This window comes from Poecilia mexicana, unplaced genomic scaffold (assembly GCF_051168715.1).
Source record: "Poecilia mexicana isolate PSO_F unplaced genomic scaffold, ASM5116871v1 scaffold_14, whole genome shotgun sequence".
NCBI classification, from domain to species: Eukaryota; Metazoa; Chordata; class Actinopteri; order Cyprinodontiformes; family Poeciliidae; genus Poecilia; species Poecilia mexicana.
Window position 1 is genome coordinate 8,569,555 of NW_028263383.1, and position 14,543 is coordinate 8,584,097.

General features: G+C 40.0%; 2 protein-coding genes across 2 annotated transcripts; both read right to left on the reverse strand.

Moving 5' to 3' along the window:
* Positions 1-2,310: 2,310 nt before the first annotated feature.
* Positions 2,311-6,483, reverse strand: ccdc92bb (coiled-coil domain containing 92Bb). The gene is made up of 3 exons (XM_088012734.1): positions 5,914-6,483; positions 4,784-4,831; positions 2,311-3,631 (listed from the first exon to the last, which is right to left on the reverse strand). The coding sequence occupies exons 1-3, from the start codon at positions 6,041-6,043 to the stop codon at positions 2,955-2,957; spliced, it is 855 nt and encodes a 284-aa protein (XP_087868860.1). The 5' UTR covers positions 6,044-6,483; the 3' UTR covers positions 2,311-2,954.
* A 147-nt stretch (positions 6,484-6,630) lies between these two features.
* LOC106910312 (F-box only protein 40-like) lies at positions 6,631-13,702 on the reverse strand (the record flags this gene model as incomplete). The annotated part of the gene is made up of 7 exons (XM_014976918.2): positions 6,631-7,606; positions 8,550-8,823; positions 9,571-9,702; positions 10,088-10,329; positions 11,410-11,589; positions 12,107-12,579; positions 13,105-13,702. Coding segments are annotated over 7 exons (2,103 nt in total), but the record flags the coding sequence as incomplete, so codon positions are not given.
* Positions 13,703-14,543: the final 841 nt, after the last annotated feature.

Here is a 14,543-nt window from a genome sequence, read left to right on the forward strand (position 1 = left end):
TTATACTTCAAAACGAGCCATGTTAACATATGAGAAATTAATATATTATAGTTATATTCCCTCAATGGAATATATATACTAGTTAGTCCCAGTGACCGTTTCACTCATGGTTTTTGCCCATGTGCTTTCTGGGTAAAAATTAATCGAGAAACGCCCCCTCAACAATGTCCGGCCCCCCACCAGAGAAAGGAAAAGTTATGTGGCCCTCACAGGAAAAAGTTTGGGGACCACTGCCATAGAGTAAGGTTCAAATTTACAGTATAAAACTGAAATATTGGCCAGGATTTAAAAATAACATACTCAAATTCAAAGTGGAACTCAGCAAGAAAGCTAACAAGATGTTAGTTTTCTTGCTAAAATTTTGTTTATTTTTGCATCTAAAAGCAGCAGACTATTTACAAGAAATGAAAAAATAACCACGTTGATGTAAACATTTTCTTAACGTGTGCTGCCACCTACATGAAGTCTACCAGCTGATGGGAGGAAGGATCTGCAGTAACACTCCTTTGTGCATGTAGGATGGTTGGGCTATCCGTGTGATGCTGTGGCCCAGTCAAAGTCCAAACATATTAAATTGAGAATCTGTGAATAGAACAATGATGTTTTCAGAAACTCAATCTGAATATTGTCGAGTGTTTATATTTCAATCAGTCAGTTTGATTGTATTATTGACAATATATTTCATTAATTTTAAATCACTGGTACAAAATTTAAATTCCATGTTTTATAGTTACAGACACTCTTGGTTAATGATGAATGTCCCTGGATTTTCTCTTGGGCTTCATGATGTAATCAAATGAATTCCACATTTTCTCTTTTCTTGTGTTTACTGAAGCACCTCCTCTGTCCCAAACCAGCTAAAAACAAACCTCTCAGTATTCACATCCTGTTTCCTCAAAGATTTGTTTGGCGTCAGCTGAAAAGAAGGTCTGTGGCCACCAGAGAGCGAGACATTAATATTCTGAACACACCAAGAGCAAATCAACTGCTGGAGAAACTCTCTGCTGCTGCTTGTTTATTCAGTAGCAGCTCCATTAAAGTTCATGCTGTGTGAATAATATATTAAATGAAACCTTGACTAACATTAAAATAAGATGCATTTTTCTGTAGCAACAAGGAAACATTTCACAACAGAATGTTTGATTGTTAAGTCATGCAGTAATGCATAATTGTGAGTTTACTGTAAATATTCCACCAAAATGGTAAAAAAAACAAACTGTTTTTTTTACTACCATTTTGTGGCAGTATACTGCAAGTAGCAGTATTTCTTACAGCAAGTATTTTTATTTTTTAGATATTTTGCAAATATTTCTGAACTCCACAAATCAGTGATTTTTATTGCAAAAGAAAAAAAAAGTAATGAAATGTTATTCTACATTTTACAGATATTAAATTTAAATAAGTACTTATCGAATGCAGACACAGCTATTTATTAATGTTTTAACAGTTAGTAGGCTTTATGATGCGTTCTGGGACAACCAGCCCCTTAAGAACATTCATGATGTTGATGTGGCCCAAAATGAAAAAGAGCTCGACATCCCTGATATGCAGGATTTTATCCAGACAGAAGACAAAAATATGGATGAGGATGCCTGTTCTTAAGTTGTTTCAAGAGTTATTGTAGAAATATTGGAGCAGATACATCTACTCAGATATCCTGGTTAGATTTCAAAATGTCAGTTCTTTCAGACTCAACATCCTTGGATCAATCATTTTTCATAAATTTAAGCATAAAAACCTACAAAACTCCCTAAATTCAGCTGGTATATAATATTACCATGCATTGTAATGATTGAACTGACTAAAAAGACTAAGTAGTTTTAGAAAGTTGATTTCAGTCATATTTTACATTATATAAAAAGCACAATATGTAATCAGTCCAGGTGTGATAGAATGCATTTTTTTGACTAATAATCAGTTTTTCCTTTGCTTTTAATTCTCCACCTTTTCCAAAGGTAGTCATGTTATAACAATAAACGTTGATTTATTTTGTCAAGATTTTATGTAAAGTAGTTATGAAGGAGGAGGAAAAGAGTATTTTTGTAAGTATAAATACCTGCAGGCTGCTTGTGGAAATAAACTTGAATGTCTTTTGGCACATGTCTCTTTCACAACTGGAGAAAGGAGTTTTGTGAAAATAGATCAAGCTCAGACAGTGTGGACGGGGAGCTTCTGTGAAAAATTTTATTATTTGTATTTTTACTATTCTACTATTTGTAACATCACCGGGCCGCAGAGGAGTCACACTTGCATATTAAAATGTTCTAAGAAAAGTTTTTCTCCCAGTGAAAACAGAGACGACAACATGAGTTATGGTTTGCCATATCAAGGTAAATTGTATGAATTTAATAAAGTGCAGGTAATACAAAATTTCCTTTCCAAGTGACCATCCTAAACATAAAGCTAGGGCTGCACCGATTTACCGGCCAGTCGATTTACCGGCACATATTTCCTTCATTTTGGGAGATTGGTGATCGGTCGATACTTACATGTGAAGCTGATCTTATCCACCTCAGCAAATACCTAAAAACCAGCCACTGTCCTCTTCGGCTCTCACTTAAGAGAGGTTTGACCGGCTCATTTTAAGTTAACAATAGTCACCCCATAATTGTTACCAACTCAGTGACTTTCTTGCTATATTTAGCAACATTTCAGACAAAAACAAATTGGTATTGGCCAAATTCAGAAAGGGCAGGTCAGGTTTTCGGCGCACCCCCAGCTGCTCCAGCTGGTGAAACGTTCGCTGAACCCAGAGGCAATGCTGCTGTTTAGATTATAGGCAAGCACTATCAGCAGTGGAAAACTCTAAACCTTTTGAGGACATTTCACACCCTTAATTGGGTAAATCTATAAATACATCTAAGTCTAGTTTAGATTAACCATTTCCTGTGATGCTAAATTATAAAACTTAATTTTCCAGGTTTCTACAGAGTCCTCCTGCTCAGAGTTAACCGTCACAGAGCCGTCTCTCCCTCGCCTGCGCCCATGTCCACCCTCCTGGGCACCCTGCTGTCCTCTATGTCCTCCCACTCGTCCTCCCCCTCCTCTCCGTCCTGCAGCCTCATTGGCCGGCTCCAGCGGAGGAGGCGGTACCTGAGCGGCACCAGGAAGAGGGCGGGGTCAGGCATCGGGTGTGGACTCTGTGGTGACGTGACTCTCTCCTGTGGGATGCAGGCTCTCACCCTCTCCTCCCTCACACTGATGTTCTTCCTGTGTCTCCCCTGCGGCTGGACGGAGGAGGCACCGGGATGAGGAGACAGAGGCCAGTCTGGCCCTCCTTCTTCCTCTTCCTCATCCCCCTCCTCCTCCTCCTCCTCTTCTTCCCCCTGCTCTCTTTTTCCCCTCTGCCGCTGCTGGAAAAGTTTCAACCGTGCGCCGTGCAGCTCGTGGTGCAGCGTCGTCGTCATGACGTTTTGCCGCTGTAGTTCTCGATTCAACAATGTGATCTTGTGGCTGCGGCGCTTCAGCTCCTCCAGGAAGCGCCGCTCCTCCTCCCGCAGGCTCCTCCCAAGCGCCACAGCTCGGGCCCGGCCGGCCCGCAGCTCCCCGCGCACCGTGACCATCATGCACTGCTGCCGCTCCAGGAGGCGCTCTGCGGCCTCGCAACGCGCCGCCAGCTCTTCTTCCTCCTCTGATGGACGAAAACAAACACATACCCAGAGCTGGGTAGTAACTACTTACACTTACTTGAGTAACTTTTTGAAAAAATGTACTTTTAGGAGTATTTTTACTGCGCTGTACTTTTTACTTTTACTTGATTCATTTTATTGTGAAGTATCTCTACTCTCTCTCCACTTTCTGGATTCTCTACTCACTGAATTAAAAACAAATATGTTGTAACCGAAACCTCACCAGACACAGACCTGCAGTTAAAGCTTCATAAGTTTACTTACTGAAAGAAACTGATTTGGATAAATACCATTTTTACTGATTTTGTTATTTTTTGTTATCTTTTGGTCCTTAAAATACAAAACACCAGTTCTTGAGTAAACTTTTTGCCAAATACTTTTAAACTCTTGGTATTCTTGGACGGCTACATTTTGTTTTTACTTGAGTAACTTTATTATAAAGTATTTATACTCTTACTTGAGTAAAATTTCTGGATTGTCTTCACACTGAATTAAAAACAAACATGTTGTAACCAAAAACTCACCAGACACAGACACACACTTTAACCTGCAGCTTTTATTAAAGTTTCCTAAGTTTTTAATTGAAAGGAACTGATTTAGAAATATTTATTTTTGCCTGATTTTGTTATTTTTTTGTCACTTACATGAAGCGTTGTCATTTTGGTTGTTAAAATACCAACATTACACTTAACTTTGTATTTTGTTCCATTTGATTATATAATTTTTGATATTAAATGATTGATCATTTGTTCAGTTACTCTGTATTGAAACTGCTTTGTTGCCGACATGTGCTAAACAAAGGGTAGGTTGATATGTAGTTTACATTAAAGCAGCTGTATGTAACTTTTATAAAAAATATTTTTTTACATATTTGTTGAAAATGTCACTATGTCGTGACAGTTTGTTATGAAACAGAAACTTTCGGTAAAATAGGAGTAAAGCAGGCATACTTTTCATTCCCACTTCAAAATTACACATTACATAAGAGCAGAATAAGATATATGGAAAAGGTTATGGAAGTTCACATTTCTCTTTAAAACTGATGATTATTTTTGTTTTATTTAAGACAGAAACCAGTTGAAATAATTTTATTTTATTTTTTTACACTTTAAATTATTAATTTGGATTATTACTTATTAAATCTAAATTCTTACCTGCCGTGTTTCTGTTGGGAAACTTGGAGTCCAGCTCACAGCTCAGCTCTGCACGTAGGATGAGGCATAGTCAGATTAGAGATTACAGATTGAGGAGAATAATCCATAATATAAACATCCACAGAGATGAATCCAGATTAGAGCTGGACGACATGGTTGAAAATTGTATCACTATAAATTTGTTTCTCATCAGTCCATATCGATAATTTTCGATCAATAATTATTGATCCATTTTTTTGAAATACTGCTAAACCGGTGGAGTGACTTTTCTTATTTAATCCACAGTTTTCACTCCACGTCCCTGTTTTGTTGTTGTTTTTAAGCAGCTATGAGGCACAGTGATGAAACCTAAAACTGCTGCTGTGCAAGTTACTCAGCAGGTTGTTGCTAGGTAACCATAAATTACTCAACAGGCCGTTGCTAGGTAACCATAAATTACTCAACAGGTTGTTGCCAGGTAACACAAAAAGAACACAAAATCTTACCAAGAATTTTTGTCCAGTTTCTAGTTCAAATATCTTTTACTACACTTGAAATAAGACAAAACTAACTTACAAGTAACTTTTCAGCAAGATAAAGGAGCTTGTTTTAAGTAAATAAATCCTTAATATTGATTTTAAAAAGGCCTTTTTCCATTGGCAGATAATTCCACCTATAACAAGATATTTTTCCCATGTAATAAGTAAAATAATCTGCCAATAGATAAAGTACTTTTTCACAAATATTAAGAAACATAAGAAACAACTAACATACTTGCACTAGAAACTAAACCAAAAATACTTGGTAAGATTTTGTGTTTTTCAGTGAGTAAGCAGTTGACGCTACCAACCTTTCTGGCAGTGAGAGGTTGAGTAGCCTACATCTCCCAGAATGCTGTGTGTTTCAGTGAATATTCTATATACTAAATATTCTATCAGATGTCTTATTTATTGATACTGATCATGTCACGAGTCTATCGTGATATTATTATTGATTTACTGCCAAGATGAGCATAACTAAAGGTTTTCACTACAAATGCGTTAAGGCAGTAACTTCCCATTTGGATTTGATGCTTCTGCTCCCGCCCTCCTTTTGTAGTACCGCCCTGGGCAACCGCCCATATCAAATACGGGCAGATTGGAGGGACTTACCGTGACAGCGCCTCTTCAGGTGTGTGATCTCCAGCTGCAGGCCAGTCAGCATGGCCAGGTGCTCCTGCTTCAGGAAGCAGATCCCCCTGTCAACGCTGGCCACCTGCTGCTCCAGCGTCCCGGCGTCCATGGCTCAACCTTCACGCAACCTGAGCAGATGTTAGCAGCGGGACGTCAGATGCAGCACTAACATTTAATTTAAGAGAAAAGCCATTTAGTGAAAATAGCAGCCGTGTCACTCATCTCATGATTGATTTCGCTGCATGTGTTTTTCATCTGTAGCAGCGTTTTAATCCAAACCCCTGTCTGTGGCCTACCGTGATACTGAAGCGGTATCCAGCTCAAAGCGTGTCTCATGGATCTTCGTACCGTCCTGGACCGGTGTCTGTGTCCTCGCTGCAGCGAAAATGCGGCGAACAAAAGCCCTATCAGTGCGTTAAACTACCGTCTCCTGCTGTTCGGATGCGCTTCCAACTATTTCCCTGTCCACATTCTGCAAAGCATGAATGAATCCTGCAGGATCAGGCTGAGTGGAAATAACCTACTCTTCACCTTCTGCCGTTTCGTGCAGTGCGGCGCTGCGCTTACAACAAAGCACTGAGCTATGAGGGGTTATTAGTGCCACCGAGAAGGAAGAGACGGAGAACAAGGAGGAGGGGCTTTATTATGCAGACATGAGTCTGATTTTGATTTGAAAACATGTTGGACAGTTCACAGTTAAGGAAAAGGCCTTTTTATTTTTAAGATTTCAAACAAAACATTACAGCTTTTTACTACACACAAATACCAAAAATATTCACTCATATCTGAACATAAAATATCCGGGTCTTATAAGGATTAAAATGATCACAGCCCAACCTTTTGCAGCAGCTTCAACTCCTCTGGGAAGATTTTCCACAGTTTTTCTGACCATTTTTCCAGAGGCACATTTGTGAGGTCAGACACTGATGTTGGACAACCAGGCCTCGCTCACGTCTTCCATTCTTACTCACTGCATAAGAGTTTTATTGGGTTCAGGTCTGGACTCTGCCAACTTCTTCTTAAGAAAACTAAACTCCTGATCCATGTTCTTTATGGAACAGGAAGTAGAAACTTTTCCACATACTCGGTATCATTAAATTGTCAAAAACATCTTGTTGTGAGGACTGAAACCCTACTCCTCAATTCACCAAGTTCTTCAACGCAGAACATTCTGCCACAAAGAGAGAAAACACTAAAACTACCAAGACTTAGGAAAACACAAGGAGTTTAGTTTAGCTTAGTGCTATGCAACCTTTGCTGTGTCGCATAGCACTAAATTAATAATACCTACATCTCCATGTCTCATTTAATTGACTGAAATGTTCGTCTTTTTGCCATCCAGCGCTGTGCGCATGAGTTCGGAGATTCTCACAAGATAAAACTAAAACATATCTTAAATGCAATGCAACATCTGAATATAAATCAGTTTAAGTTAAACACAACAAGCAGAGGTTCTTCTTCACTGCTGTCATCTTCGTCCTGTAAAGTGATTGAGGAGACTCTGACCCTTCGGACTCTTCTGCTGTTTTTCAGTAAGGAAGGGGAGAGCAACCCGTTCCTTCTGCTCAGTTTTCTGATAGTAAGGACAGACTTTCAGATGAGCAGAAATCGGAGGTATGTCAGCCATGTTCCATGAATCCACAGCAGAGAACAGATGACTGAACTCCCACACCTGGAGACAAACAGAAGCAGCGTCATGAGGACACCAGCTGTGTTTCTATTATAAACGTGTTTGTAGCTATTCTGCTATTGTCCAAAAAACACAATTTCCCAACTGCGGTGTTTCCCTTAAACACTTTAAGTCATTAGAAATTATGTCAGTGACGGATGTAAACAGTTACATGAGATTATATTCATAATTCAGCCGTGACGTTCATCATTTATCAGCCAATCAGAGGAGACGTGGCGTCTACTTGGGAGCGGCTGCATGCAGCGTTTTGGGGAAATGGTAGTGGCTGATTTTACACATTCAAACTTTTTATGAATTGTGAGAGATCTGGTGGAACCAGATGCACAATGTCTGAAAACAACAAGAAAAAACAAACAAACCATCATCCTCCTTCTACTTCCTGTCATCGTCTGTCGTTTTTGCCAGATGTGAAAAAAGTGTTTCCAGTACAAGTTTCCATTCTATACGGCTGAAAAACCACCTCATGTTAGCACAAAAACCTTTTTTATTGAAAACATGAGTTTTTTTAAACCATTAAACTATTTATCTTCATTATTTCAATTTGAGCAATTGTTTGGTTAATGGAAGCACAGCTACTGATAGCAGCTTGTGGTGGACTGGATGGTTTGTTCTAAGTTAAAGATCTGCTGATGCCGTATCAACCTTCCAGATGTCTCAGATCTTCTGGTTCTAGTTCTGGTTCTGCTCTGCATCCCCAGAACCAGAACCAAATCTGGAACAAACCTCCAGAAAACTACCAAACATCTGAAACACTGAGTTCCTCTAAATCTAGACTAAAAACCCAGCTGGTTACAGTTGCTTTTGAAACATAATAAATGAAACATTAATCAACATTCTGATGTGCAACGACTAAACTAATGTTTCAGTTTCTGCCTTTGTGTTTTTATGATGTGAAGCACTTTGAACTGCAGGATTTTCTTCTCACAGGTTTGGACTTCCACTTGGCTCCCCCATGTGAGGAGCTGGTCCTCTCCCAGCGGAGCGTCACCATCCCTCTGTCCTGCAGCAGGGAGGAGCAGACCTGCCTCATGAGGCGGGACACCAGGGCCAGCTGGGACAGGGACTGGCTGTCCAGGAAGCTGGCCATGTGGCACAGCACCTCGTAGGGCAGCGAGCTCAGACGGTCCTCCCCGTCTCCAGCTTTGCCGTCCAGAGAGGGAAGAACGTCTGGACGCAAGTTGAAACACCTCAGCTGCTGACTGTGAGAAGCAAATAAAACTTTGGTCAGATTGTCCAGTAGCACGCGAAGGTTTTAAATAACCTTTGAACTTTTATAGATTTGTCACATTAAGAGGGCAGTGTTATGTAAAATCAACTTTCTAAGGTTTTTAGCATGTTTTGATGTTATTCCCTCATTCATGTATCCATGGCAACAATTCAGCTGCTCTCACAAAGCGCTGTCTATTTACCCAAAACTCCTCCCCCATTCAGCTCCTCTAGACTAGCCAGCAGCAATTAGCAAACAGAACCACGCTCATCATATGAATTATTTCAGTCCAACTCTCCTAAGAATGGTAATAAACGGCATAAAAAGAAGCACTGTGGACATGACATGTTCAAGGCAGAGCTTCTTAAAGAGATAGAGACCCAATTTCAAAGCGTTCAATTGCAAATTCAGACTTCCTTTTAGTCATGCTTCATACACCAACTTAAATGAAGGTAACATAATTACTTGATTGTGCTATAAAATAGCACTATGTGCATGAAATTACATAATTCTGCCCCTTTAAAAACACAGATTTAAAGAACTTTCTCACAAGTGTGGTATGCATTCAGCCCACAATTAACCCGATACTCTTAAGTAAAATCCTGTGAAACCAAGTGAATTCAAAAATCAGCAGACTTTTAAGTAGAACAACAACTCCAAGAGATAAAGTCAAAAGAAAATTATACAAAATATGTACCTGCGATCATCTAAAAACATTTAAAAGTGAGGTTGTTCTCACTTGTAGGTGACGGTGGCTTTCTGTGTGGAGGGATGAAACCTCCTCTGCCTGTAGGTGCATCCCAGGTACGCCAGGGGGCACTGCTGCTCAAACCATTCACTCAGACACATCTGGATGTCGCTGTGCACATTCCTGGAAAGATAAAAACAGTTGGTACACGCCAGATATGTGCATCCACATCTGAACAGTTACATCTCAGCAGAGCAAAAGCAAAAAAGTAGCACTACTTCAACATATTTAGGCTCCAGTAAAAGTAAAAAGTACAGCGTAGTAAAATATACTCCTAAACCTACATTCTTTCCACAAAAAAGTACTTTTAGGGAGTACTTTGTTGTGGTAGTAACTAGTTACTACTCAACTCTGAGAACAATCTTTAGAAAATTTAACAGGAACCTTGCAGTGAGCTGAAACCAGATTTATACACTGAATATTTAGGTTTTTCCACACATAAGTCAAATTTATGTATCTAGTAAATGTAACTAGTTTCCACCCAACTCCTCCTCTGAGTGTAACACACCTGAAGTGTGTGGCAAATTCTCTGCGGTGGAAGGTGTGACCGCAGAGGAACGTGAACGCACAGCTGGCTCTGTTGTTCCTGCTGTTCACGGTTTCTGCCTGAAGCTGCAGAAGAAGCTTCAGCGGCCGGTCCGCCATCACGTCCGCCAAGGTCGTCCTCCGCTTGAAGGGCGCCGTGCGGAAAGAGTGCGTCTGCGTGCCAAAGTCCACATACAGCCCGTCTGCTCCCTTTGTCTCACTGATCTGGAAAAATAAGACAATTTACTGAAGTCAGTGATTATTGTGTTCAGCAGCTCAACCGAAAATGACCAGAAATGAATAGAAACTACCTACATTTACTTGAGTAACTACATTGAGCTTTTTACTCTTACTTGAGAAAAACTTCTGGATTCTTTACCAACTGCAAAGAACAAACATGTTTTAGCCAAGAATTTTCATTAGTTTTATATTGTATGAATATATGGAAAAATTTTTCTTTTGCCTGATTTTGTATTTATGTTATTTATGTAAATTGTTTTAATTTTGATCTTTAAATACTAATATTTCTTTATGTTTTGGTCCGTATGATAATTCATTTTCAAATATTAAATGATTGATGTTTTCATTCGTCACTCAGCACTTGAGTAAAGTTTTTACCGAATACTTTTTACTCTTACTTTTGACTTTAGAGATATGTTGAAGTTGCGCTACTCTTACTCAGAGGAGGATAAAGTAGCCAAAAGTAAGAATAGCACATATTTTTATTAAAGTAAAAGTAAAAGTTAGCCGCCCAGGAAATTACTCAAGTAAGAGTAAAAAGTGTTTGGTAAAAAGTCGACTTAGGTAGTGAGTAACTGATCAAATGATCAATCATTTAATATTTAAAAACTACATCATCAGATGGACCAAAATATAAAAATATATGGACATTTTGGTATTTTAAATCTGAAAATGAAAATAATTCATATAAGTAACATAATTACATGTTAAGACAAACACACTGGCATGTTTGTTTGTCTTATTATTGTTTTATTTTAACTTTTTGTCTGTTCTGAATAAATAAACCACAGAATAGCAAAATCAGACAAAAGGAACATTTTTCCAGACCAGTTTCTTTCAATACAAAACATCTTAAAACTTGAACAAAAACCACAGATGATTTCTGTGTCTGGTGAATTTTTGGTTAAAACAGAAATCTTACTCAAGTAAGAGCAGCAGTACTTCATCAAACTTACTCAAGTTAAAGTAGTAAAAATACCCCTAAAAGAACAATTAAAAAAATGTTACTCAGGTAAATGTAACTAGTTTCTACCCAACTCTTACGTTCTCCATCCATGTTTGTACCTTGTGGCCCATGACTGCCATCTCAGCGTAGCCCAGCAGCGTTTCTTCGGCTTCATCTCCAAACCAGTCGTCCTCACCAGCTCCCAGGTCTGATGTGTCCACGCTTCGATGCTCAGTCTGCACCCGAGCAGCCGTCTCGTTCAGATGAACCCGCCTCTTGTAACGATAACTCACAGGCACCTTTCAGGGAAAAAGAGCAGCTCATTGCATTTCACAAGACAAATGAGATCAGTGGAAAAACTGTGAGTTACACCGGAGTAAGAGGTGAAAAGCAACATGCCTGATCATTAACTGCAGTTTTTGACGTAGGTAAGCTTTGGGAGAATCAGCATTTTATCTAAACTTGGTGACATTTTGGAGTTTTCAAAAACAGCTGGAAATAATTTAATGTTTGATGACTTGTTCTTGGTTTTACTGTGACCAGTCACATTTACAAAACAGCGCCACCCTTCACTTTAGGTGGCAATGAGACGATGAGTTAAGAGACCTTAATTTCAGGTTGTATATGTTAAGATGTGTTATTTCCGAGGCAATTTCAAGTTAGGTGTTTTTATGTTTAGACCAAACATAAAACTGGTTTGGGGTTAATATGTTTTTCTGTCAGGATGTGGAGCCTGCAGCCTTTTTGGAGAGTTTGAGAAACTCTGCTCTACAGAATTTTTATTCTGTGTGAATTGGCCAAACTTGAGCTCGTCACCTTGAAAGAGTGCAGCGTCTGGACTGGAATTGGCTCCAGACTGCCGTAGACGAAGTCCTTCTCCCTGGAAGTGCAGGCCTCAATCTGCCCGAAGGCCAGCAGCATGCGTCCGTGATGCACCACGTACATGTTGTACTCCTGGGGGGTGAGCTCCTGCCCCAGACGCTCCAGAACCCCCTCCTGCCACGGGGCCAGGCCCGTCTTGCTGGTGTCAGGTGGAGGGCAGCTTCTGGGACTGGATTTGTCCTGCCGCTGTCCTGCTGGTCCCTTCTGGCTTCTTCCCTCGTCGGCTGGTTTTTGGTTTTGTTTTGGATTTTCCAAATTCTCCTGAGCGACGGCGCAGGCGCCTCTCTCCATGCTGAACATCATCTCAAACAGATTGTACTTCTCCATGTTGATCACTGGAGGCTGTGCAACACTCTGAGCAGTTTCTTCTGCAGCATGACTTTCAGACATGCTGCTTATAGGAAGAGCTGCAGAGAGAAACAATTGCAAAACACATTAAAATAATAAGTTTTTCTGTGTTTTTGTACTTCAGTTTGAGTCTCTGCTGCAGGCTTGTTAATTTAATTTTGGGCCATATCAGAAATCTGAATGTTCTTAAAGGGGTGGTTTTAAAGTGACATAAAACAGCTAATTCTGAAAGGAGTTCAAAATGAACAGACTAGAATCTCATTATTTGAGAGGAATTTTGTGTAAAAGATGTATAGAACATGTTACGTAGCCCACAGACCAGTGGTGCCCAAAGTCGGCATCCTGCATGTTTTAGTTCTCTCCCTGTTTGACACACCTGGATCAAATGATGGCTCGTTAGAAGGCCAGAAGAACACTGACATGCTGAAAAGGTTCTTACTGCCACCAGGGAGAGAACTAAAACATGCAGGATGCCGGCCCTTCAGGTCCGACTTTGAGTGCCACAGCCATAGACCTACCCTGGTTTAAGTTGTACTAAAGAAGCTCCTTTTTATGTTTCAGAACCAAGCCGCATTTTGACCAACCTTCACTTGGGTTTTGGTCTTGAACACCTCCGACTGCGACCTCCTCTCTGCTCTCCTCCTTTATATCCTCCACTTCTTCTTGCTCCATAAGCTCTGGATACAGAGGCTTCATTTTGAGGCGGGCGTACAAGTCTGACTGGTCAACTAGAGCCATAGCAACATCCAAAGCCTCGCCGTGCGTCTCCCTTTCCTTCATCATGTTGTCCTGCATGGCGTTGAAGTTATTTGGGTTTGTGTCATCCACCGGCCAGCGCAGCCACTCCATGGAGCAGCAAACCACGCTGGCCGGACACACCTGCAGGTGAGCCGCCCGCGAGGAGCGGGGCAGCTGGACCGGGCAGCCATACTGGGCGTTGAGGCACGGCACCCTCACGTTGGGGCACAGCAGCAGGTGCTCCTCCTCCTTGCACAGGTGGAAAACCGCTCCGCAAAGCAGACGGCAGGGAAGGAGAGCGCAGCTGGCAGAAGGCTCCACCCGAGCCCTGCAGCGCCGGCTGTAGCAGGAGTCACAGTGGAGATGCTGCCGGACCCTGGAGCCGCGAGAACGGTGACTCTGAGAAACAGTGACACAGCAGACAGTTGGCAGCAGAGTGGGGAGTTACTGCTCACTTTTACTCAAATACATTTACTTGAGTAACTTTATTATGAAGCATCGCTCCTCTTATTTTAGTAAAATGTAAAATTTTCTACCCACTGAATGAAAAACAAACATGTTTTAACCAAAAATCCACCAGATACCGACACACACTTGCAGTTTTTGTTAAAGTTTAAGTATTTTATTGATTGAAAAACATTTATTTTGCCTGATTTTTTCTCTCTTATATGAATGATCATTTTAGTCTTTGAAATACCAAAATTTCCACTTCACATTTTGGTCATCTGATTATGTAATTTTTAAATATTAAATGATTAATAATTTGATCAATTACACAGTAAATGGGTAGACTTTTTACTTAATACTTTTTACTGTTTTTCTTGGATGGATACTTTTTACTTTTACTTGAGTAAAAATATGTTGAAGTAGTGCTGTTGAATACAGTTTATGGGTGAATCTAATGCAAATGCGTGAATCACTATACAAGTTTTCTACTAATTATGACTTGGCACTGTACCGATGCTCAACAAAACGTTTGTCACTCACCATATTTGACTGATTTTTCTATCCTGAAAGAGAAAAAAAACAAGCGAGTTTAGTACTTTAATTTCTGACACCGACTGTTGTCATAAAGCTCAAAACTCCCTCATCCTGTCTAGCTTTTGTCTTTAAAAAATAAAACCAAATTTGTTCAAATAAATCAGATAACTACATAAATCTGACTGAACAGTACAACTTTTGAAAATAAGACAAGCAGTTTCTCACTAAATGTTAGTACTTTTAAAGCTATAAAATAAAAAAAAAAATAAAGCCGTGCAACAAATTCAGTTTATGGTGACAAATA

Excerpts from the sequence above, each read along its gene's own strand:
- ccdc92bb (XM_088012734.1), bottom strand. The coding sequence starts at position 6,043 with ATGGACGCCGGGACGCTGGAGCAGCAGGTGGCCAGCGTTGACAGGGGG. Across the intron at positions 4,832-5,913 it reads CCTGAAGAGGCGCTGTCACG|AGCTGAGCTGTGAGCTGGAC; the intron begins GTAAGTCCCTCC and ends TCCTACGTGCAG. Across the intron at positions 3,632-4,783 it reads TCCCAACAGAAACACGGCAG|AGGAGGAAGAAGAGCTGGCG; the intron begins GTAAGAATTTAG and ends TTCGTCCATCAG.